This window comes from Procambarus clarkii, chromosome 71 (genome assembly GCF_040958095.1).
Source record: "Procambarus clarkii isolate CNS0578487 chromosome 71, FALCON_Pclarkii_2.0, whole genome shotgun sequence".
Taxonomy (NCBI): Eukaryota; Metazoa; Arthropoda; class Malacostraca; order Decapoda; family Cambaridae; genus Procambarus; species Procambarus clarkii.
Window position 1 is genome coordinate 20,402,826 of NC_091220.1, and position 27,476 is coordinate 20,430,301.

The 27,476-nt window shown below is 40.9% G+C and overlaps 2 protein-coding genes across 8 annotated transcripts in view; both read right to left on the minus strand.

Annotated features, from left to right (window-relative positions):
• Positions 1-2,403: 2,403 nt before the first annotated feature.
• LOC123745672 (uncharacterized) lies at positions 2,404-19,615 on the minus strand. 4 transcript variants are annotated; one of them, XM_069312225.1, is made up of 10 exons: positions 18,958-19,614; positions 13,656-13,962; positions 13,113-13,418; positions 12,720-12,895; positions 12,350-12,495; positions 11,442-11,652; positions 8,274-8,469; positions 7,033-7,168; positions 4,429-4,612; positions 2,404-3,076 (listed from the first exon to the last, which is right to left on the minus strand). In XM_069312225.1, the coding sequence occupies exons 2-10, from the start codon at positions 13,788-13,790 to the stop codon at positions 2,824-2,826; spliced, it is 1,743 nt and encodes a 580-aa protein (XP_069168326.1). In that variant the 5' UTR covers positions 13,791-13,962; positions 18,958-19,614; the 3' UTR covers positions 2,404-2,823. The 4 variants fall into 4 exon arrangements, with proteins under 4 accessions (XP_069168326.1, XP_045582432.2, XP_045582431.2 ...); XM_045726476.2 differs by lacking the exon at positions 18,958-19,614 and adding an exon at positions 16,761-16,818; XM_045726475.2 differs by lacking the exon at positions 18,958-19,614 and adding an exon at positions 16,658-16,797.
• A 4,815-nt stretch (positions 19,616-24,430) lies between these two features.
• Positions 24,431-27,476, minus strand: part of LOC123745671 (mucin-2) — a 142,688-nt gene continuing 139,642 nt past the window's right edge. For all 4 annotated transcript variants that reach the window (XM_069312226.1, XM_069312228.1, XM_069312227.1 and 1 more), the window contains one exon: positions 24,431-25,825. In XM_069312226.1, the coding sequence (XP_069168327.1) occupies positions 25,638-25,825 (188 nt within the window). In that variant the 3' untranslated portion in view covers positions 24,431-25,637. The remainder of the gene's footprint in view (positions 25,826-27,476) is intronic.

A 27,476-nucleotide genomic window follows, 5' to 3' on the forward strand; every position in this document is an offset into this window, starting at 1 on the left:
CAATATTAAGTTTTCCTGTTACATACAGTAATCTAAGTTCTTATCTCAATGTAAAACATTGAGCTTCATATTAAGGTACTCAAAACAAAACACTGAATTATATATGAAAGACAAATCTTCCAAAAATCACATTGATTGGACGTGTCATTTTAGCTCATACAGTACTGTATATACATTAATTTGCAACATTAGGATACATTAGGATATATACAGTATATTTGGTAATACCTAAGCCATGTTGTGAGAGGTTTTAATGTGGATAACCTTGGCTATATAACCAGTATGGTTATGTAGTACAGCATTAATTAATTCGGAGAGAAATTAAAAGTTTCTAGATATTAGTCAAAACTATTTACAGTATAGACATAGGTTACCTATGTTGTTGACCAGTTTCACCGAGAATTTTATTGAGAAAAAATTTCTTTAAAGAGCTACCGTAGTTGGGAATCAAAGTTCCAATAGACAACTAAGTGGAACAATGCAATATGAACAGTAAAGGTGAGGCCTTTCTTGCCACTAACTGCTCAGGAGTTAACTGTGTGGTGCCAAAAAAAACAGTAGCCAAGCCGAGGAGCAAGAATCCACTCTATCAAACATATAAATTATTGGGACTGATTAAAAGTTCTAAATCTGTATTCTCTAGAGCGCAGGTGAGGGAGAAACATAATAATTTACATGTAGAAAACATTAGACGTTTATAATTTTCACACAGAAATAACATCATGTGAAACTAGTAAGGATGGCAGGATGTGGAAAACAGCCTCATTGAAATGCAGAGGTGCAGTAGGTATGCTGAGAGAGAGCTCCATCAACATCAAAGGCCCAAGACACTTCAACTTTCATTTTTCAAGGCCCAAGATATTTCATTTTCTCCCACTATACATAAGGGGCATAACTGGCCAGCCTCTTACGGTGATCAAGAGAGAGCTCAATAAACCACTCCAAAGGATACCTGATCAATCAGGCTGTGATCAGCCACTTCCAACACCTTGGTTGACCAAATGACCAACCATTAGTCCTGGACAGGACCGGGTAGTGGGAATGTTCATTCCTGAAACCACCACTGGGTAGGTATGGTACGAAAATATGAACTTCAACAAAAAAATAATTATCTGTCTGAAGCATACATTTCCAGTATAATTGTCTAAAAAAAATATTTTCTTATATCATAAAAGTTTAAGTTAAAAATAAAATCTGTCAAATTAGAAATATAAAAAACTGAGCCCCCCATTTATCTAGGCAAGAGGTTAATTCATACCAGCACAAGTAACCTAACTCCTGTAAATAATGACTAATTCTAACTCCACAAACACATCTGTGAAACACTAGAGACTGGTTGGATGGAGAAGTTGCAACACACAGTATAACTCCCTTTCACCAACACAAATATTGCAAGTGACAAAAATATATAAATTGCCAAGATGGAGGGTATTCAGGAGCAAACTTTCTATTAAAATTACCAATCCAAATTCTCTCAAGTGTGTAATATTTTTCCAACACAATGGTATAAATTTTTTTTATATCTTGCTCTTTTTTTACCACAATTTCTCATTCCTATCATTAATTTCACTATAATGAATTTATATACTGTACTGTATTCATAGTCCTTTAATCTTCTGTCTCCGCATACCTGAACCATTTCACTACTCCATCTTCCATTTTGTTACCACGCCTCTACTATTACCTTACACCTTTCTTTCATACTCTGTCCAAACTTCTCCTTATATAACTAACCTTCACAAACTGTTGGTAATTCTTGCTATCCAATTAGAATTCTAGACCAACTTACCAGTTCAAGACATTTGCTTAATATCCATCATGGTATTAAAGAGACTCCAACCATAATAATAGGCCAAGACCCCACAACAGTCTTCACAAGCTCACCTCCACTGTTAGGAAAGTTAGCTAAAGAGGCGATGAATCACAATAACGTGGCTAAAGTATGTTGACCAGACCACACACTGGAATGTGAAGGAACGACGATGTTTCGGTCCGATCTGGACCATTCTCATCGACTTGAGAATGGTCCAGGACGGACCGAAACGTCGTCGTCCCTTCACATTCTAGTGTGTGGTCTGGTCAACTTAGCTAAAGAGGTATAGTTTGAATGTGACATTCGTGTGTGTGTCTTGCAGCTTGTTCTTCCATCCAGCCCCGAGTGTTTCACACACGGTGTATGGAGGTGTGGAGTTAAAATATCGTATTGCACGTTTAAACTTGTTCAAGCATATACTCTTTTATTTATTTATTTATGCATATACAAGAAGGTACATTGGGATTGTGAGGATACATAATATGGTAATTACAATCTTGTAAAGCCACTAGTACGCGCAGCATTTCGGGCAGACCCAGATCTTTTCTAGGTACAGTACAGTATCTGTATAGGAGAAATGACAAGGGAAATTTTGAACAGGTTATATTGGTTAATTCCATATTATAAAGAAATGTATATTGCACAATGTAAAATTTAAATTACAAAATATAAACTATACACAATTAAGTAGTTATCTGGCCAGGAACACACACAAACATACAATACTCTTAATTAAGTTCCTCCTTACTTTATTTTTTTTTAATAAAATATTTAACAAAGTATTATCCTTGAATACTACTTCACGCACTTAAGATACCATCTTGGCCCCCTGGTCTCACCTCACATGAAACTTAACAAAGTTTCTGCTAGGAAAAAGTTACTTTTTTTTTGTAATTTAATCAAATTGTAAAAATAAATATATAAATGCCTATATTATATATATAATAAAATGTATTGAATGTGCAAGATGAATAAATTTACGGAATGTCAACCATTTTGATGAGTATAAATCATTCTACAGACTGGAATGTGCTGTATGAGTCTGATGTTCCTCCTTCTTGATCCAAGATGCTGGACAAAGCCACATCACGCTTGTTTTTTACAACTTTCCATGAGCGCTGCGTGTAAGTGAAATATGCCTCAATTTCCCCAAGGGTGCGGCCCTTGGTCTCCGGAACAAGTAAATACACGAGTATCAGTCCAATAACACACACACTGCTGTAGACTGTGCAGGTACCAGCAATACCAGTCAAGGATTCCAATCTAATTAGAAATAGAAATAATGAAGATTGTAGTACACTACTGTAATCCTAAATATACTGTATAGCAAGTAAGTAATCATGAAAAGAAAAGTCAAAGCCCAGAAAGCTATATAGATAATGTACAGCAAAATATGCATGTTACTTTTAACAGAGGCAAGAGCTGGTATTATTTACCGTCCTAAATAATTTGGCTTTCTAGGTCACCACTTTGGACAAATTAGGTTAGTCAGTTTTGGAAATTTTAGATCTTGGTTTAGGTTACAAGTGGCCCTTATATAAGACTGCTGTTTGTCAGAATTTGAGCAGTAGGCAAGAAAACCAGCTTGTAATAATGAAATACCTCTTACTGGTTGGGCTTCAGTGACTCCCTTGTCTTTTCCCCCCTCTACCAGGTGAGTTGAATTGTTGTCATAGGCTTTGGCCTGATGAATGTTGACAAGGGGAGCCAGCAACTCCCAATAATGCTGCCATCTGTCAATGGTCAGCTGTAACTAGAGGGTTTTGAACCAACAACTGGATTTGCAGATTTCTTTGCTGCTTGAATTTTTCTCCGTGAACCTTTAAGTTGCCTATTTTGCTTCGCTTACACATTGGATGTTTCCTTGGTAAGGATAATTGTAACACTTCCCTGCTTTTGTGAGTAGGGAGAAGCTCGGGAATCTGGTCTCCAGTAGCTGGTGTAAAGGACTTCTAGTGCAAATGACTCAATATGTGCGGAGCTATCTCAGTGTGGCTAGGCTACAGGGTTGTTCATTATAGTCACCAACAATGACCAAAAATTATTCCATTATTTCCGTCTAAGAGAAAAAGTTTCTATTACAATGCTGCTAAAAATCATTATTAAGCAAGTTAAATTAAGTAACAATTTTCAATATTATGGGATAAAATTTGAGAAATTTGTACTCCAGAAAAAATACAGTAACATATGTAAACACTAAGGCTTGTAAAGTATATTTAAAGAGTAAGCATGACAAGATAAAAAAAAAGGTGCTCCTATAAAATAAAAATGATATAGCCTGCTTTGCTTAATATAAAAAATAAACTTGTCCTTTTATAAATGTATTTCACGAAAAACCAGACTACGAATTCAAATAGATATTTTAGCAGCTTAAGGTCAACTCACACCTTGAATCAAATTGCACATCTCCTTTGGAATGCATAGGTTAAATACATTAGTTTTAGTTGTTACAGAGATTTTGCTCATTGTTCTTAATCATAACTTTATGGGATGAGATTTAATATATATAGTTAATATATATTGCTCATGATCGCTGCAAAACTAACGCTCAATACACATTACAGCATATTCAGCTATTTACAAATAGGACTAAGCAAAAATCATAAACTACTTACCTGAAGTAAGTCTTGGTAATTATGAAAGCTAGAAACCAGTTTAGTACAGAGATGACAGCAGCGGCCTTTTCCCTCGCTGCTTGTGGGAACATTTCCCCCACCAGCACCCACGTGATCGGCCCCACGCCGAACGAATAAGCGCTGACATAGACGATCGCAGCAAGTATTGCAACCCAACTTCCTCCTGCATTATGACAGAAAATATATATACTGTACAGTACATACATATATTTAATCATGTTGCTGATAGATACCATTACTTAGTATTTCTGAATTCTGTACTCCTTCCCGGCTTGGTGCCTTCTTTTGAAATTCACTTACTTAACCACTGTGTTGCGCCGAGTTTATTGTGAAATTCCCCATGCGCATGAAATCAAGTGTTCCCAAAAATGATTTTTTCTTATTAAAATGATGAATTCCCTTCCCTAAATATGTCTATGTAAAAATAAATGTCTAATTCCACTTACTTTGGGTGTGGGGACGTGGACACAATGTGTGCCGTGACGTCATCAGGGGCTGGTCGCCCGTGCATGAAGCTCCCAGACAAGGTCGCCCGGGCCATTCAAGCACCGCGTGTTGCCACAAATATATTTTCAATTATTTGTTCTATGTATTTCCAATGCAGTTTTATTTTTTTTATCATCTATGATGCATATTTGTGTCCTTTAGAATATGTATATGGTAGAATGTTCATAATGTTCCATGGCACTGTGATACATGTGTCAGTAATGTGTCCACAATAAATGTTTATTGTCGCAATATTACTTGTTAAAAATTCACTAAAATTACAATATGTACAGTTTCACACACTATTTACACAGTAACACACTGTATTACACACTCAGTACTTCGGAAGTGAGTAATAACCAACGAAGTAGTCCAAGGTACACAGCGCGACTTCACTCCCGTTGCACCAGGTACAGATAGATTTTTGCTTAGTGTTTCTTCGTTCTGTGTGCTTACAAATAACGCACTCACGTACACCCTTGGCTTTAGTACTTGTAGGTGGTATGTAGCCAAGCTTGTAAAGCATAAAGTAGCATTGAAAAGATTATAGGAAAAGATCATTTTGTAAGGTAGTCTTGAAAAGATCGCTTTGTAAGCTGAATCTAAGTGGGTGGCTGAATCTAATCCTGTGGCTTAGATTCAGCCACCCTCGAAGAGTTTCCGTCAATCTAAAAGTGATTCAGGCATTCTCGAAGAGATTCAGGCATGCTGGAAGAGATTCAGCTATTCTTGAAAATATCTATGGAAAACACCACCATGGAAGCTGGTAACACTGTTCATCTATGCTAATTGTATCAGATGCATCGTCACTGAACACAGAAAACGATTCATCTATTTATCATCTACAGTGGTACCTCGGAATACGAGTGTCCCTGAATACTAGCAGGATTTGCTCGGAAAATGTGCTCGGTAGGCGAGGGTTACCTCAGAACACGAGTTAGCCGATACGTGTACAGGCCGAACTAGCGCATGGTGGTAAGGCGATCATCGCCCCTCACCCCTCAGTTTACCAGTTTAAATATTTCAACTAGTTGAAATTATGGAAGCTTAAAACAAGAATATACTTATGGTACCTTAAAACCCAGCATTGAATGTAATGAAATGCCTCTTTCTGGAGGATCCTTGGTGGCTCCCTGAACCTATCTTCCTGAGATTGTTTTTCATATTAAACTTGTTTTACTGTGTACTGATTGTTGCAGTATTTTTGCCTGATGTATTTGTAACTCCACCGAGCTCTTTTGAGTAAATCTCTTGTTCCGTGTGACTCATTTGCTTTAGTCATTTGGCAGTTTTCGAGGTTTCATTCTCTGTGAACTCTCCAGTTCCCGTAAAGCTGTGCTTTCTGGAGGCTATTCTCTGCACCTCTGTGAGGGGGCCACAGTCTGGCACTGGTCCCAGTTGGCTAAAGAGAACTGTACAGATATGCGGCTAATGTGACCGTGTAATGTGTAGAGATACACGGCTAATGTGACCTTTCAGTATGAAGCAATCTAAGGAAGATTGATTTTAGGCAAAGCCTAAAATTACCCGTGAATGAGCACCAATTTGCACACCACAACCTAATATGTATACTCATTCAGTTTGGTAACATCAATTTTCATGTTACCTCGCTCGTTTTGGTATCAAATTGTTAACAATATAAAGATGCGTATTTTAAAACTAGTCCCATAATAATAGCACAAATAGAATTTTAACAAATATTTTAAAATTTAAAAATTAGACCCAAAAAGTATTTATAATCTTTCAAGTGTTCTGGCATTAAATTTCGCGTTACATCTTTCATTTTGGTATCAAATTGTGCGCATTCTAAAGGCACTTATTTTGAAACTATCCCGAGGTCGATCGGATAAAAAATGGATTTTATACAAATATTTTTGTAGTGGATGCAAGTCCTGTCCACGGCTAGGAATCAAGAGAACAAAAAAATGGACGTGATCGGTGTCCAAACCGAGCGATACTGTTAATTACTGCATATGAGAAACATTACAGCAAATGGATCTTGCTGATACAGCATTATAAAAAATTATTTGGTAAACTCAATATGGTTTCAAAATTATTACAAAATTTTAATTGAATAATTAAAGCTTGGTCACAAACCTGCTCCATATTTAGTTGCAACTTCACAGATTGCAATGGTAGCCAGTGCAATAGCCATGGCAGCAATAGATGTCATGAGCAATTTTCGACGCCCTAACTTGTCCACAAAAACAGCAGCCCCAACAGTTGAAAATACCTGTAACATTAAAACACATAAAAACAGCAGTGACATCAAAGCTGCACAACGACTAGGAGCAAAAGTGAAACAGTTTGAAAGGCGTTATGAAAGGCGTTATGAAAGGCATTATGAAAGGCATTATGAAAGGCGTTATGAAAGGCGTTATGAAAGGCATTCATAACGCTCCAATTCCGATCAAATTCAATGATCCAACAATAAAATCAAAATGGCTACAATCAGTGGGGCCATCAAACCCTTTCCAGGTATTTCACTAAAAAAACTTACTGCAAAGTATTCATTTATACATGAGTATATGGATCTCTGCCATGACACATCTTAAGTATTTGAAACTATTCTGCGGTACTGTATTGTACTTGCAAAGCCACCCCATTATTATAGTGTATGATAAGATCATCTGTGGAGGAGGCCATCATCAGGTATCAGTACAGTATATGGTCAAACCGATACTACTCCTCACAGAGTTTCCTAACTAATATATCACTCTGTGTATCATAAAAACTGACTTAATTATAAACTAATACCGGCTTGCACTTTCCAAAAATCACATCACTACAGTTGTCAATGAATACTGATCATTTAGAAGTCATTATAAGAGCAAAGAGGCAATAAAAATTCCACTCAAATAATGCCTTTCATATAGAGTTGCTTTAAGGCAGGAAAATAATGGAAAGAATCCAGCATTCTTCAGAGGTTTTGCTAGTGCAGGCACTATCCACGTATATTTTATATTCTTGTATATAAGATGTTACAACATACTAAACATATCAAACCTTAATTATGTAAACAAAAATTGCATAAGTACGTACGAGTGTAAGCGTTTGAAACGAGGCAGGATATACTAAGTCCAAGTGTTTGTTTACAATGTAAAAAAACCCTGGGCAAAAATTATATGATTTGGAAATATTTTTCTAGACGCAGTTACAAAAGTTGAATATCATAACACTGATCGAATTTACCTGATTTAAGCATTACCACGCAATGCAGCATAAGGTACAGAAACACCAAGATAGAAAATGCCATTTAATGTATACAAATGGGCTGAATAAAATTTTGTGAAATACACAATACTGTACATTAGAAAAGTGGTAGTGTAGTACTGTACCTGCATGAGTGTGACCACAGTAGCTGCCCAATATTCACTGACAGCTGGCACAGCTTGATGAAGGAAGGTGGCACAGAATGTTATGATAGCATTGTAGCCAGAGCACCGATTGACCACAGTTACCAAAGCCACAACTCCAAGAGGGAACACACATGATCTATGAGTTATGATGTCAAGCCATGAAAAAGCATTATATCTGAAAAAATGGTGAATATGAATAAGATTATAGTATCACATTCCTTATAATATACATACATAATAAAATGTTTGTATTTTTATGGTAAAAACCAGCATTAAATGTAATGAAACTCATCATTCTGGTAGATCCCCGGTAGCTCCCTGAACCTATCTCACCAAGATGGCTTTCCACTATTGGGTCACATCAGTCACAGAAGTCCTGATTGACCTACTAAGAACCAGAGCCAGAACCTTGCCCCACCTCACAAGAGGAACAAAGAGCAGGGGATTGTTACAGACAACTGCAAGATTCACAAAGTAAAGTCACTGAACCAGCCAAATGACTCCACAAACGATTCATGCAGGTAAAACTCGCACCCCCTCTCATACCAAGAACTGCAATGAAAGATGCAAGTGGATTCCAATAACTAAGCCACCTGTAAACCATAGAAATGTTAACATTTGTGTCATGAATTCCAGATGCATGAAGGGGCAGAGAACATCGAATCTGCAAGGTACATCACCAGGCCGATCTGTTGGAAGAAGCAGAGCTGCAGAAAAAGCCCAGATGCCACACTGGGCCAGAGGAGCCATAAACAAAGGCTGAGCTAGACAATAAAGAGCCAAATGGGAAAGGCTTCCACTGCAAGAGCTTTGTTTTCAGGAAATGGAGCCATGTAAGTGGGAAGCTGCAGGTTCTACACTGACGTGAGAAGGTCCACCGCAGGGTGACCAAACATCTCACCGAGTCAACAGGACGTGGTGCCATTGATGGTTCAATTTATAAAAACAGAACAGAAATGAGATAAAACCATCCATGAGAACACTGAACACACCCTGCACATGAACTACGCAGAGAGTCAGAAGCTGAGCTACTCGTCCAGTTCCAAAAGAGAAAAAACCAAAGTGATCCCCTGCTGTTCAATGAATTACCGAGGAGCAGTCGGAATGGAACCAGGAAGACAAATCTTCTGAAGGTCCTGCCACACTGTTGCAGACTTGTGCAGCGTGCTGTGTGCCCATTGCTCAAGGCCTGAGCAATGACTCGTGGAGGCTTGATGAGCACTGGTCACAAAAGCCCCATCCAGAACCTAGGTGTCTGTGAACACACTGAGTGACAGGGAAGGATGGCACTATGGAACTAAACCCCCAAAAGCCCAAAGAAGCAGCAGGTGATACAAAGTCAAATAAGGACAAACAGGGGCGGAACCAGATGGTCCCGGCAATAGTTAAATGGGCAGAACCAGAGGAACCAGTACAATGCCCCAAAACAAAGTGTACCAAGGAAGAATACCATGCAGGCAAAGTTCAGGCTCCTGCACAAGTGCTTGACCAACAACCTTTGGCTTCCTTTCCCCTTCAAAACATTGTGATTATGCTTATAGCCTGGCAAGATGCCGAGCTGGTTTTGGCATCCAGCCAGTCTGCGTGTTTGCAAGTTGATGTCCTGGTCATTTCTGTCTCGTCAGGTTTCGGTTTCTGGTGAATTGATGAAGATCCCATTTGGTTTCACTGTGGGTTTGAACCTAGTTGAGCCTAGTCTGGATTTTTTCAAATGGCTTCCCTTTTCCTTCTACCTGCATGCCTGCTATGCTTGACACTTGTCTCAGACTGGAAGCAAACAACATCTGGGTCATTTGTTGGCTTCCAGTTGCCAGTTTCCTCTTTCGTTTTTGGGGCAAAAAGCCATTCTCTCCCTCTGCACTCCCCCTCTTCCTAGATTCTTTGGCATCTAAAGGAAGACACCACTAAATCTATACTAACAGAACCAACACTTTTAGGATGGTAATAATGTCTTGTAATGCAGGAGTAAACTAAAGGATAGAAATGGCATAATAGGCCAACACAGCCTGGTTATGACTGAGAAAGTTGACCTTGCCATGCTAATGTAAAGCACACAAATACACACTGCACCCCAAGCCAGAGAATGCTGCACCCTACTTGAGTAAAGACAGGACATTCAAGGAAAAGAACCCAACTCAACCCGGGCAAGGACCACCACAAGTGAAGAGAGCTTATAAGGAAGTGAACCCCAAATACCCCAAGGAAAGAGTACCCTGAAATGCATGGACATTATTAGGGAGCACAAAGGGAAGAAAACCGTGTGCACATGCAGCTCCAAGCACTAAAGTCCAGGCTCACACTACATTGAATAGTGTAAAGAAAAGCCAACAAAGTTAAGAAAACCATCACTTAGCTGAAGCAGGAGACCAGAGACCAAGTGGAGAAAGGCGACCCGATACACACACACTACACACATCAGCATAGAACCGAGGACTGTGTCACTGGCTGACTGCACGCTACCTCTCCCCTGACTGTCCAAAAATGCCTGGGAGGTTAGGTAAATGAGTTGGTGCTTCTTTTGAAACTTTTCATTAATTTGTTGACATTGTTTTAGAGGTCTTCTGGTGTTCATGAGACTACGTTCTCTTCTTTAGTCATCTGTGGTTTGTTTTATCTCGCTGACTTTCTGGGATGCCTTCCCCAGAGGTGGCACAAAAAAAAAAGATAAATGCCACTTCTCCCTGTGCCTCTCCAACGGTAGCCAGGTTCTGGCTCTTGCTCCCCGGTAGGCCAGATAGAACTCCACGGCTGATGTGATCCAGTAGTTGATACACTATCAGTGATAGTAGCTTCAGGGAGCCACAAGAGCCCCCCCCCCCCGAAAAACCTAAATTATGTGTCTAGATATGGGGGCTGACAGGTGTATCAAGATGATCAATAATACTGTCGTTACTGTTTTAACAGAAGCAGTCATTACTGCAAAGCATGCAGCATTTTGGGTGAGAAATTAAACCTAACAAAGTAATTGAGATATGAAAAACATGCCATGATTTATAACTTACAAGGTGAACAGTAAATCTTGAATGATATAACAATTAGCAATATTATTTATCATTAAACCAAAATTACAATAATGTCATAGTTAAATCAAACCTATTCATTGTTTATTATGGAGAAAAATAATTTTGAACGATATCAAATACATACTGGCTTGCTTTAGAGGATATAATTTGCTGCAAATCGTATTCCACACAATAATGATGTCCACGTAGCCTCGTGAGGGTCTTCCTTGCATCATCCTCTCGGCCGCATGCTACTAGCCACACAGGTGAATTAGGAATGAAGAGAGTAGCCACAAAGTACACCACAACAGTAAAGGCTCCAAATATGGCTAAGCCTCGCCATTCCATAAATGTCCCTGAAATTCAAAATGTTATTTTTTTTCTGCACCATAAAGCAGGCTTGAGCTATACAACTTTATTTTTTATTTTTTTGTAGTAGTTACATATATATATATATAGCAGCTGTTGCTTTACCTTGTAAAATAAAGACATAATGTGATGGTGGACGAGTCGAAACATTTAGTATTGGTTTAAGTGCAGACAATAGAGAGATAAGAAAAGAGAACAGACTGTACAGGTGTTCATGGTTATTTAGTCAGGTAAGCTCTGAAAATTGTTTGAAAATAAAATATGACATTTATTATGTATCAAATGTATTATCTAGCAGGTGTTTACAACAATAATAAAAGTGAAAAAAAAAGGTGGCACAAAAAATCAGTGAGAAACTAAAGAATTAAGAATGGGAATTTATAAGAAACAGAAAGACATTGTGAAAGCTAAGAAAATATGGTAGAATAAGTAACTACTGTACATACCTGTAGTTACTAGGTTCAATGCAAGCCATTTCTGGCCCTAAATCTGGAAATATTTCAAATCATTTCATTATAATTGTCTATATAAAGTCATAAGAATTACCAGTCTTAGAGTAAAAGACACAACTGGTGGAGAGAGTTGTTCAAGTATGGTCGAGTGTTTCTTAATAAACACTACAGTTACTGTACATAGGATACACACAATATCTTACTGTAGAAAACCCAAAGACTAAAATATTACCAAGGAGAGCTATAGTAAAGATGCCCATGTTGACTCCCAGCTGTACCACACAACTCAGAGCACCACGCATAGATGAGTGAGCAATTTCACTAATGTAAACTGGTGCTGCTGATGTTACAATTCCTAAAGACACTCCAGTCAGAAACCTGAGACAAGCAAAAATAAATTACAGTTATCATTTGAATAAATAAATAAATCAGTTAACTAAAGTTAAAGAGAATACCAGATAATGTGAACAAGTCCTTTCCATGATAAATGCAGTCAGTGCACAGCTGCAGAGAAATCACTGTTGCTTTAACTGTTCCTGTTATTCATCTCCACAATTTTTAGCAACTATTAATAAAACTCAAAATAATTAATTTACACACACCTGCCACCATACATCATATACACATCAGATGCAGCACTAATCATTATCCAACCAATCAAGCGTGGGAGAGCTGAGGCCAAAACAGCACGTCTCCTGCCCAAACTGATCACCCATGATGATACGAGAGCCCCAATACAAGCACCAAGTAGGAGCAGCGAGCCCAGCCACGATGCTTCCTAGTGGATAAAGGCTAAAGTTACTACATGCCCAAAAGATGTTTTATTTGTAGATTTACAGTACTGCAACATCAAGCATAAGTCTTAATTATATGAAATTTTGTAATTGTTAATTTAGGCATGTATTAAATTACCTGGCTAATTAGTGATTATACTTAACCTAGGACTTTTCCCACTATGATAACCATATTCCAAACAATATATATTCTTTGCCTACCTCTTCAGTAAGGAAGAGATCTGTAGATAACTCTAGCTCTGTTTCGCCTCTCAATAGAACAGATAAATCATCATTTGAGTTGCTTGAATTCAAAAGGTAGCTGTTGTTATGAGTAACTGGTCCAGCATTGGAACTGAAATTGGAGCCGAGTGTGGTGCTGATGGTACTGACGTCTGACATTAAGGTGACGTCAGTTTGATTGTCGTAAGTATCTTCTTGGAGGAGGGTGGGTATGGCTGGGGAAGTGTATCCTTCTAGTACACCTCCGGAGAGAGTACTTAGTCCCATAACACATGCTGCTATTATCTGAAACAATTTCAGATATGTAAACATCATCCAAGAATGTAAAAGCAGATGCTCTTCTCAGCTAAATTAATAGTGTCACATATAGTACAGTATAACAATTTATAAACATTAAGGTTGATAACACACTTTATATATTTACACTTAATTTTTGGGGAAGGGGGGGGGGGTATAGTATTATAACTTCTAAACACATATACTAAGCAACTATCATATGCAATATAAAACACATTAACAAACCTCAAACTTGCGAGTCACTGACTCTGCTCCTCCAACAGGATAAACACCAGGATAAAGTTCATCAATGTGTACTGCTCTCTCTGGGACAACCACCACCACCTCCCCTTCATCCACACTATGCTCCTCTCTCATCATAATGCCTTATTACTACAACAAAGCTGGAGACAAGTTAAAGCTGTGCTCAGTACCATGCTCAGTCACCTCAGCTCATGGTATATGACAACTTCCAAAACTCAAAGAATATTCATTTCAGCACCAAAAACTTCTAAAGTTCATTGAACTTCACTCAATATTTGTCAAAATAATCCTGCAATTACAATAGTATTATATGTAGTAATACATGACAAAAAATTCACTTCAGCAAACCATAAAGTACATTTCCAAACAAGCATTATATTAGTCCATTATCACATCAGGCAGTAATGTTTTCTCTGGGGTACTCTCTCTCCTACGTTTTGCCTGAATACCACTAAGACCTGGTTGTGGTTCAGTGCTTGTTTGTCTCACTACAAATTTGTCAAGAGACATTTGTTTTTCCCCTTCGTTTTAACATTTGTCTGTAATGATGCATCAGTGTCATTGAATAGGTTAAGGCAATGACCTACTGCAGCTTGATTTGGGTGAGTCGTTTCAGCAAAGGTTTGCAATTCTTCCTATGCTGCACACATTTTCTAAATTGTTGAGGAAGAGACATTCTGTACTCTTGTTTCTGCTCTATGGTCATCCTTACATGGGTTTTCATATGTTGAGCCTTATCACTGACTTTCCTGGGACTCTTAGTGTGATATATAATAATTACTTTAATGTTCAAAATGCAAAAAATCACCACAAAAGAGGAATTTCTTATAGGCGCGATCGTCACTAAGCGGGCAGCTGTAGTAAACTGAGGCATGTCGGCCAAGTGACCAGGAACCATGTGCTCGGTCGACCCGAACGTGTACCAACAAATATCGGAAGTCGACGACACCATCGGATGTCGAGTCGCATTTTTCTATGAAATTTACATTGTAACTCGAAATTATCGTAAGTAGGGGCAATTGTATGTCGAGGTGCCACTGTACGTAATATGTTGAGCTATGAATAGGCTTACTGCCTTGTAATTACCCAAGATATTTTGAGTACATACTGTAATGCTAATTCCTTCACATTAGAAATAAAGATGGCATAATTACAGCACATTATCAGGTGTTTCTTAAAGATTGGTGTATAACAGCACCAAAAGACAATGAAATACAATAATGAATGAATGTAAGACAACACACAATTGCCATTCAGCCTACATATATTTTTCTTTTTAAATGAGCCTCATAATCACTCATTACATCCTGCAAAATGTTATGTAGATAACACTTAACATCATGGAGATAGGATACCTCAACTTATATATGTAACATGTTTGAAGAGAACATTTTGAGTGTAAAGCTTCATAAAGGTTTATCTAAACACAATATATAATCACTTTCATTAAGTTAATTGTTAACATGTTATATATTTTGGTGTTTAAAGTATTGAAATTTTGTTACCTTGCCAGAAGTGAATTTCTCAAATAGTATACAGGTACTGTACAAGAAAGAATTGGATGACTGACAATTGCAGATTAAACCACATTGAGGATAAAAATACAAAATACATTCATCACAAATTTTCAAAATCTCAAAAAGCTAAGAATTTAAATATTTACAAAAATTATAGAAGCTATATATATATAATTAATGAATGTCTTAACACTGTAAATATTACTAATTTTAATGAGAACTATCAAAGTATACATAATTTGTATACAATAATTATCATGCATTTATGATTAAAATGTGTATTCATGTGCAAATACATTACAAACCCTTCACCTACACTAAGTACTGTGGATTTGTTAACAACAGGCACTTGGGATGATGTACTACTTGGCTGGTCAGCAGAGTCTGTTATAGCCAAAAGGTTCGGGAATTGATTCCCACATCAGGACAGACATTTGAGCAACATCATCTTTCACCTGATATCTCTGTTCACTTAGTAGTTAATAGGTACCTGGGAGTTAGGCAACTGCTGTGGGTTCCATTGTTAGGAAAGTCAGGAATTGGCCAAGGGTGACAATGATATGACAATGAGGCTTACTGTTCCCAGATGAAGGAAATCCATGACTGCAATATTGTATAATAACTAACTGCAATATTGTATAATAACTATGGTACAAGACAACCAGTGTTATGGGCTGATCATGGAACTACATGATGCAGCATTCTGATGCAATGGCAAGGATTCAGGCATCTTTAAACAGGGAAGAATTTGGAAAACACTGAAAATGCATTGCAGGTACTATAATTATAAGTCTAAACACCTAACCTATGATACTTGTTATGTTTTATTTTTTATTTTATTTATTTTATTTATATATATACAAGAAGATACATTGGGTTTGTGAGAATACATTGGATAGTACAGTATTTACACTTTTGTAAAGCCACTAGTACGCGCAGCGTTTCGGGCAGGTCCTTAATCTAACAGATAATTTTAAGTAGGTAAATTCTAGCAGAATTGATAAATGATAATGATACATTGCAAGAGAAAAATGAGATGAGAGATCTTAGTAAGTATATTAAAGCACATTGTTATATTAAAGCTCTGATTGATTACATTGTATATATAAAGTACATTGTACAATGTAATTATGAAGGTAAAGCACTAGGCCAATATTTCTATATAGCAGATAGAGTACATTTGAAAAAAGCCAATACTGCCTATAAGGCCACGTTAATCTCGGCCTTCATTGAGTACATAATGACCAGATTCCATATTTTCCTCTCGAGTGTTGCTCCTCAACAGTTGGTTCATAATAATAAAATGTCTTGTAACAAAAGGTCCGATTTAAGATCCGATCTGATAGAAGACAATGTTCACAAGAGCCGTCCAGCAGCACACTGGAGTCACGGGTGGTTCAAGTACGTTTATTGAGACAATAAAGTAGATCTCAAAGGGGTAGAGCAGTTTAGGCTATTTCCACCCACCCCACGGGTGGTGTCACCAGGGAACAGCAGTCATGGAGCGTCCTGCACCAGTACTAGTCCCGTCATGTGACCACTACTCTTGAGGCACCGTGTGTGACCTTACATCGCGTGACTGACACGACTGTTGTTACCCCGGCGACCACCCTATTGTTTACCTCGCCGCCCTTGTCCGCACCCTCCAGCTGGCCCTGGCTTCCACCTGTCATCCGCACCCTCCAGCTGGCCCTGGCTTCTACCTGTCATCCGCACCCTCCAGCTGGCCCTGGCTTCCACCTGTCATCCGCACCCTCCAGCTGGCCCTGGCTTCCACCTGTCATCCGCACCCTCCAGCTGGCCCTGGTTTCCACCTGTCATCCGCACCCTCCAGCTGGCCCTGGCTTCCACCTGTCATCCGCACCCTCCAGCTGGCCCTGGCTTCCACCTGTCATCCGCACCCTCCAGCTGGCCCTGGCTTCCACCTGTCATCCGCACCCTCCAGCTGGCCCTGGCTTCCACCTATCATCCGCTCCCTCCAGCTGGCCCTGGCTTCCACACCTCACCACCTGTCGTCCGCTCCCTCCAGCTGGCCCTGGCTTCCACACCTCACCACCTGTTATCCGCTCCCTCCAGCTGGCCCTGGCTTCCACACCTCACCACCTGTTATCCGCTCCCTCCAGCTGGCCCTGGCTTCCACACCTCACCACCTGTCGTCCGCTCCCTCCAGCTGGCCCTGGCTTCCACACCTCATCACCTGTCGTCCGCTCCCTCCAGCTGGCCCTGGCTTCCACACCTCACCACCTGTCGTCCGCTCCCTCCAGTTGGCCCTGGCTTCCACACCTCACCACCTGTCGTCCGCTCCCTCCAGCTGGCCCTGGCTTCCACACCTCACCACCTGTCGTCCGCTCCCTCCAGCTGGCCCTGGCTTCCACACCTCACCACCTGTCGTCCGCTCCCTCCAGTTGGCCCTGGCTTCCACACCTCACCACCTGTCGTCCGCTCCCTCCAGCTGGCCCTGGCTTCCACACCTCACAAGACAGAACACGAAACAAAGGTTTAAATTAGATAAGTTTAGATTTCGGAAAGACCTGGGTAAATTCTGGTTCGGTAACAGGGTTGGTGATTTGTGGAACCAATTACCGCATGACGTGGTGGAGGTGGGCTCCCTTGATTGTTTTAAGCGTGGGTTGGACATGTATATAATTGGGATTGGTTGGTTATAAATCGCAATCTTTGCTTGTTACAGCCCCGCTCCTGTGCCAAGTAAGTTCATTACGGGCTCACCATAGCCCGTGATACTTGGAACGTTTTGTTCCCAGTAGCTGAATCTTAAACAACAACAGGTTATAAATAGGAACTGCCTCGTATGAGCCAATAGTCTTTCTGCAGTTACCTTTATTCTTATGTTCTTAATGTTAATGATAGCGTCAATGTTAACGAATACAACATCAATGTTAATGATAGCGTCGAAAGTAATGATAACAGCTCTTTTTTTTTATTATTATACTATTTTCTACCACAGACGCAGCATCTACAATGCTAACCAGCACATATACATTTTCTTCTGTCCTCCATGGACAGGGTTAGAGAAGTGTTAAACATATAGTTCAAGGGTTTATTGAACACTCAACCACAGAAGGTGATTAGGTGCTTTTAAAATGCTAAGCTAACCTACATACGTAAATACATATACACACAGATTTACGTATGCCCTACATAAAGTGTTTGATGTGTCCTTTACATAGTGTCATTAATGTACATTCACAAAGGTGAAATGTAATTCTGATCAGCTTCCATATATACTTTATACCCATACATATACATACACATCCCGGGACCAAAGAGCCAAAGCTCAACCCCCGCAAGCACAATTAGGTGAGTACACACACATATACATACATATATACACACACACACATGCATTCACATACATTGGTCTCATTTACTCTGACAGGGTGAGATAGCTGGTAAAGAAACTAGTGTGCAATTAAGCACTTAATCACTGAAGGTGCTTTTACAAGCTCAGGTTATATAGTTACATCATATATATACATTGTATAATTGATATATTACATGGTCAATCTTGGATACAAGTCCAATATATCATCAAGTGTTCCAGTACTCATATAGTAATTACACAGTTCAGCATACCTTAGCCCAGGAGGGCGAAAGTCAGTCAGTATGGGACATTCTACAATATAATGTTCAAGAGAGTGCATGTTTTCTCTTTCACAAAGATAACAGCTTCTAAGGTCAGAGAACTTCCGTAATGATAACGGCAACAGTGGTAATGATAACAGAATGAACGCTAAGAGTGCACGCACCTGATGAGTCTTGCAGACATCAGTAGCCTCGCCACTCTTCGTCTCCACCTTCATCATCCTTATCATGTCTGATGTTACATTGCACGTGTACTGAGCGGTGTACTAGTGCTTAACCACCACTTATCGTGAAGATGAATTATTATCCTGAGTGTGAACTGGGCGACACAGCTTGGGTTTCCTGGTACCAAGTTTAACACTTTAGCACATTGACTTATCCTGTCATCAGCCTCAAGCACAGCCAAAGAATCCAGAGCGTGGAGCTCGTGTGCGCGTTTAGACACGACACCGCACCTTTCTCACACTCACTGGTCTAAATTACAGGACAGCATGTGTGTGCTTATCATTACGTAAGTACACCTGCTAATACACCTGTGCTCAGCGCAGCAAATAGGTCAGGGTTCAATTCACACGGCAGGATAGAAGTCTGATGCCTCTTCTTGATAGTGGGTGCAGTTTGCATGAAGTGTTTGTTCTCCCGATGACTGCACCAGTACACATGTTGGGATACGCGTTTATGCTGAGGATGATAAGAGTTTCAAAAGTGCTTGTTGTGTTGTGCTGTAGGTGGAGGAGCGGCGACTAAAACAGAGGTGTATGTTAGAGGGAGACTTGTCGCACCGTAGGGCGGTAAGCTGTGTTTACGGCGTCAGCTGATCCATGGTGTTGCCACAAGGCACTTGTTTCCTGTGTTTAGCTGTTGGTGGCGCCAGGTATAAATGTGGCACAATTTGTTGGTCGACTGGAGATATTTAGCCAGTGCTTTGACTTTGGTATTTTTCCTGTAACGAGGGGTCACCGCCGCCTCCTATATAGCAGGGCAATATAGTGCCTTTTTGGGTCTGAAGCCATATTGGCAAGAGCTAAGTATATTAAGTTTGGCAAGAGTAAAACTGCTTGTAGATTAGTTTCTCAAATATTTTTGACAAGTTTGACAGAATTGATATAGGTCTGAAGTTGTTGACGTCAGTGAGATCACCACATTTATGGACAGGGGTTACTTTCGCTTTTTTTTTTAGAATATCTGGAATGGTTTGGAATTAAAGTGACTTGTAGAGCAATGCAGTGGCAGGAGCTAAAAATCTGGAGGCTTTTTTGTAAATTAGAATTGGTATCTCCGCGAGGGCACTAGACTTTATTTTAAGGGAAAGGATTGTCTCATTAACATCAGTGGAATTAGCAGGCGTTAGGTACAGAGACTGGATAGTTACCTGCAAGGTAGTCCTGAACATTAGTACTGGAGGATGGAATATTAGAAATCTTTCATATGAAGAAAGATTAACAAAGCTTAACTTGCATTCACTCATAAATCATTTATATATATTATAAACAACAGAGGTCCCAGGACAGAGCCTTGAGGCACTCCACTTACAACATTTTCCCACTCTGACTTAACCCTATTTATACTAACTCTGTTTCCTTTGGAATAGCCATGCCATAATCCAACTTAATATATCATCCCCAATACCATGAGCCTCTATTTTTTTAATCAGTCTTTCATGTGGCACTGTATCAAAAGCTTTGCTAAAGTCAAGGTACACAACATCACAATCCTTACCACTATCAACTGCCTCAACTATGCTGGAATAAAAAGATAGCAAATTTGTTAAACATGAACGGCCATTTGTAAAACCATGTTGCGACTCATTTATTAATTTATATTTTTCAAGATGAAGACGAATTGTATTTGCAATTATCGATTCAAGTAACTTTCCCACAATAGACGTTAGGCTAATTGGCCGATAGTTTGACGCAAGTGATCTATCTCCTTTCTTAAAAATTGGTACCACATTAGCTACCTTCCATGACTCTGGCACTCTACCTAACTCTATTGATTTATTAAATATGGTAGACAGTCGCTCGGAAAGCTCCTCTTTGCATTCTTTAAGCACCCTGGCAAACACTTCATCCGGCCCTGGGGATTTGTTTGGTTTTAGTTTTACTATTTGTTTAATTACATCCTCCCTGGTAACTGCTAAACTAGTCAACCTGTCCTCGTCCCCACCCACATATATTTGTTCGGCTGAAAGCATTTTGTTAAGTTCCTCTTTAATAAATACAGATATAAAATATTTATTAAAAATACTACTACTCATCTCGTCATTATCCATTATTTGACCTGTCTCAGTTTTTAATGGACCTATCATTTCCCTAGTCTTAGTTCGATATAACTGAAAAAACACTTTAGGATTTGTCTTCACTTGCTCTGCTATGCGAACTTCGTAGTTTCTTTTTGCTTTCCTTATCTCTCTCTTTCTGATCAGGGGGAAAAAGACACAGGCAGTTTTGGGGGCTTATTTATTAGTAAATTAAATTCTGCAGAACATGTAAATATACAAGTAGGAATTAACAAATGTAACGTGTCCATGTCTGAGTACTAATATTTAACTTAAAATGTACCGCTTAGCCTAGTGACATGGCAAACACGTTCTGCAGAAGCCTAATGGCAGATGAAATGTAATTAGAGCTAGGTATAACAGTCAGGACACAAAGGGGAAAATAAAGTGAATAGATCACATAACACTTAACGGAGTCCGACCAAGACATAATGGTAAATCCTAGCTGAATTAACAGGAATTAACAGGCGGGCAGAAAATACCTAGTGCCTGGGGAAAAACTGATATGACAGTGGGAGAAGTTTTTCCCAGGGCGTGAGGCCGGCCGCCAAGGAATAAGGAGAAGGGTTTCCTGACTAAAGGTAGGGCTTACTAGCACCTAGACTGGGTAAAGTATTAGCTACGGACAGCGGGACACTTGGGGACCGGCGCTGCACCCCCACCGCAGGCCAACTGGCCGGACCCCCCCCCCCCCCCCCAGGGCGAGGCCCGCTGGCCGCAAGGAGGCCTCAGAGTGGCAGAGCAACAACGTTCCCGCCTGACGTAGGAAGTTTATTTAGGTTTATTTAGGTAAAAGTAAAGTAAGTAAAAGCGCTCCTCTTCCACCTGCCGACTGCCATTATCTCCGATTGGCGAGCCCGTCTAGAGACAGCTGGGTGGCCCTGCCGATACGAAAGGAATGAGGGCGTAGTCGGCTGGAGGCGAGCCTAGCTCTGCGAGGGTGGCGCGAAGCGCCCTGGAGAAGTCTTGCCTGGTCACTGGGGCACGGGGCCGGGTAGAACTTCCCGGGGGGGTCGCTCGCCAGGCTAGGGTATGCGTGCGTCCCGCGCTGTGCCTGTAGGATCCGAACATAGTGCCGATTCCTGACCATGTAAACGATACCTGGTCCAGTCAGAGCATGTGTCGACCTTTTGCCGCGTAGATTACCTCCCCCGGGCTGAAAGTAATAAGGTAGTAAGGGTGGGCCCCTGCCGAATCGGCAGACTGATGAATGCAGGACCGAGTACTGGTCCACGTGTCGTTACCTGATACCTGGTTGATGGGGTTCTGGGAGTTCTTCTACTACCCAAGTCTGGCTCGAGGCCAGACTTGTGAGAGTTTGGTCCACCAGGCTGTTGCTCGGAGCGGCCCGCAGGCCCACATACCGCTTTGTTGTTGCAAAGCAGAGGCCATTTTCCGTCACCTGTCGCTGGGTTCACGTCACGTTCAGTATAAATGGGGTTAAGTCAGAGTGGGATAATGTTGTAGGTGGAGTGCCGCAAGGCTCTGTCCTGGGGCCTCTGTTGTTTATAAAATATATAAATTATTTAGATTCAGGTTTGAGTAGCAACATTTGCAAATTTGCCGATGATACAAAAATCGGGAGGGAAATAAACACGGAAGAAGACTCACTATCACGTCAAATCGATCTAAATAGGGTTTTGAAATGGTCAAAAAAATACAGATGCAGTTTAATGTTGATAAATGTAAAGTTTTGAGGCTAGGTAATGATGATACAAGAGTTACAAGATACGAGCTGGATGGTGTTGAGATTGCGAAAGAGATCTGGGAGTTATGATTAGTAAGAATTTAATACCAAAAGATCAATGCATGAATGTTCGTAATAAGGTAAATTACTCTGGGATTTATTAATCGAAGCATTAGTAACAAGACACCTGGTGTGGTTCTTCAGCTATATCTTGCTTTGGTTAGGCCCAAAGCCTAACCAAACATTTATAACATTTTGCTATAAAATGATACTTTTTCACAGTAAAAATATGTTTTTCATGCTCTACATTCAGCACAACATTATAATGAATAAATATATCATATTTATTTAATACTAACGTAATGCTAGGATGCTTTGTGTAGCTTTGAGTAAGTTTGGGTAACTTAGGTAATTAGACGGACCCATTATAAGTACGTGTCCAAGTCTTAGTGAAGAGAGTACATGATCCTCAACTGGTGTAACCACTTTACCACTAATGTCTTGGAGCAATACAATCTTCCTTAAACTAGCATCATATTATTTATTTAAAAAACTTGTGTGGGGTGATGTCCTAAATCCATAAGTTCATGAACCACTACCTGGGCTATACACCCATGAACCACTACCTGGGCTATACACCCATGAACCACTACCTGGGCTATACACCCATGAACCACTACCTGGGCTATACACCCATGAACCACTACCTGGGCTATACACCCATGAACCACTACCTGGGCTATACACCCATGAACCACTACCTGGGCTATACACCCATGAACCACTACCTGGGCTATACACCCATGAACCACTACCTGGGCTATGCACCATGAACCACTACCTGGGCTATGCACCATGAACCACTACCTGGGCTATACACCCATGAACCACTACCTGGGCTATACACCCAGGAACCACTACCTGGGCTATACACCCATGAACTACTACCTGGGCTATGCACCATGAACCACTACCTGGACTATGAACCATGAACCTCCACCTGAGCTATGAACCATGAACCACTACCTGGGCTATGAACCATGAACCACTACCTGGGCTATGCACCATGAACCACTACCTGGGCTATGAACCATGAACCACTACCTGGGCTATGCACCATGAACCACTACCTGGGCTATGAACCATGAACCACTACCTGGGCTATGAACCATGAACCACTACCTGGGCTATTAACCATGAACCACTACCTGGGCTATGAACCATGAACCACTACCTGGGCTATGCACCATGAACCACTACCTGGACTATGAACCATGAACCTCCACCTGAGCTATGAACCATGAACCACTACCTGGGCTATGAACCATGAACCACTACCTGGGCTATGCACCATGAACCACTACCTGGGCTATGCACCATGAACCACTACCTGGGCTATGAACCATGAACCACTACCTGGACTATGCACCATGAACCACTACCTGGGCTATGCACCATGAACCACTACCTGGGCTATGAACCACGAACCTCTACCTGGACTATGAACCCAACCTATATTCTCTATGATGTAGAAGACCTCGTATGTCTTGTTTAAAAGTGTCTAGGTAAATACTCTTTAAAGAATCAAGAAATAAATAGGAAACAGAACAGAAGTGTATGTTTTAAACCCATTGTGATTCTCTTACATAAAATTTGGATACAAATAAACATATACATTGCAGATTTTATTGTCTCAATAACCATTTAGGTTCATATATATATTTTTTTGTTTTTATAATGCTTATATTTTTGTACTTTTATTAATTGCAATTACATCTAGTTAATGAGTACATTAATAAACTAGTCCAAATCGGTCGGTCGTCATCGAATATCAACAAGGTCGGGTACAGTTCCGTGACATCATCAGTAAGGAATATGGGGCTAGATCCTGGTATATAATGTACACCAACATTATTACAGAAGATGGGAGCACGGCTCTGTATGGGGCTGGATACACCACGATTTTGCCAACCACAACAGTTACGTGCTCAACACCAGTTAAATATTTGGTCCCACAGCCTTGATTTGTTTTCACATGCAAGTGTTACTATCATGTTTCATCATACACATACATGGGTTACCATCATGTTTCATCATTCACATACATGGGTTACCATCATGCTTCATCATACACATACATGGGTTACCATCATGTTTCATCATTCACATACATGGGTTACCATCATGTTTCATCATACACATACATGGGTTACCATCATGTTTCATCATTCACATACATGGGTTACCATCATGCTTCATCATACACATACATGGGTTACCATCATGTTTCATCATTCACATACATGGGTTACCATCATGTTTCATCATTCACATACATGGGTTACCATCATGCTTCATCATACACATACATGGGTTACCATCATGTTTCATCATTCACATACATGGGTTACCATCATGTTTCATCATACACATACATGGGTTACCATCATGCTTCATCATACACATACACGGGTTACCATCATGTTTCATCATTCACATACATGGGTTACCATCATGTTTCATCATACACATACATGGGTTACCATCATGTTTCATCATACACATACATGGGTTACTATCATGCTTCATCATACACATACATGGATTACCATCATGCTTCATCATACACATACATGGATTACCATCATGCTTCATCATACACATACATGGATTACCATCATGCTTCATCATACACATACATGGGTTACCATGTTTCATCATTCACATACATGGATTACCATCATGTTTCATCATACACATACATGGGTTACCATGTTTCATCATTCACATACATGGATTACCATCATGTTTCATCATACACATACATGGATCACCATCAAAACTGGTGGGCAAATATTTATTCGCTTAAATTCTTCAAACTATTTCGGTGGAAATTCAATGGGCTTGAGTCCTGCGGAGTTATCACATAGTTGACACTCGCACTCCTTGATGTTATCATATTTATAAGTGGTGTTCTTCCCAAACTCACACTGCAGCTCTACCGATATCTTGATAAATGCAGAGGGTTTGCAACACTTGCATGTAGACACATGCATTGCTTCTTCACCTAAACGATAAGATATATATTTTTATTGAATCCATTTAAAAATCGAGTTGGACTTACAAGACTTTGTATATATACACATTATTTCAGTTTATTATGTACTGGGCACTATGTAGTGTTTATTAAACAAGGCCTGTAGTTATTTTTGTAATAATTGTAATTGTAGTTATTTGTAGCACTGTATATTAGGTGTCATTATACTTGAGTATGACTGATGTTGACTGTCAACCATTCTGGTCACAACACTGAGGTCACCTGGGGTCACAACACTGAGGTCACCTGGGGTCACAACACTGAGGTCACCTGGGGTCACAACACTGAGGTCACCTGGGGTCACAACACTGAGGTCACCTGGGGTCACAATACTGGGGTCACCTGGGGTCACAACAGTGGTCACCTGGGGTCACAACACTGTGGTCACCTGGGGTCACAACACTGAGGTCACCTGGGGTCACAACACTGAGGTCACCTGGGGTCACAATACTGGGGTCACCTGGGGTCACAACACTGTGGTCACCTGGGGTCACAACACTGTGGTCACCTGGGGTCACAACACTGTGGTCACCTGGGGTCACAACACTGTGGTCACCTGGGGTCACAACACTGTGGTCACCTGGGGTCACAACACTGTGGTCACCTGGGGTCACAACACTGTGGTCACCTGGGGTCACAACACTGTGGTCACCTGGGGTCACAACACTGTGGTCACAACACTGTGGTCACCTGGGGTCACAACACTGTGGTCACAACACTGTGGTCACCTGGGGTCACAACACTGTGGTCACCTGGGGTCACAACACTGTGGTCACCTGGGGTCACAACACTGTGGTCACCTGGGGTCACAACACTGGTCACCAGGGGTCACAACACTGTGGTCACCAGGGGTCACAACACTGTGGTCACCTGGGGTCACAACACTGTGGTCACCTGGGGTCACAACACTGTGGTCACAACACTGAGGTCACCTGGGGTCACAACACTGTGGTAACCTGGGGTCACAACACTGTGGTCACCTGGGGTCACAACACTGTGGTCACCTGGGGTCACAACACTGTGGTCACCTGGGGTCACAACACTGTGGTCACCTGGGGTCACAACACTGTGGTCACCTGGGGTCACAACACTGTGGTCACCTGGGGTCACAACACTGTGGTCACCTGGGGTCACAACACTGTGGTCACCTGGGGTCACAACACTGTGGTCACCAGGGGTCACCTGGGGTCACAACACTGTGGTCACCAGGGGTCACAACACTGTGGTCACCTGGGGTCACAACACTGTGGTCACCTGGGGTCACAACACTGTGGTCACCTGGGGTCACAACACTGTGGTCACCTGGGGTCACAACACTGTGGTCACCTGGGGTCACAACACTGTGGTCACCTGGGGTCACAACACTGTGGTCACCTGGGGTCACAACACTGTGGTCACCAGGGGTCACAACACTGTGGTCACCTGGGGTCACAACACTGTGGTCACCTGGGGTCACAACACTGTGGTCACCTGGGGTCACAACACTGTGGTCACCTGGGGTCACAACACTGTGGTCACCTGGGGTCACAACACTGTGGTCACCTGGGGTCACCTGGGGTCACAACACTGTGGTCACCTGGGGTCACAACACTGTGGTCACCTGGGGTCACAACACTGAGGT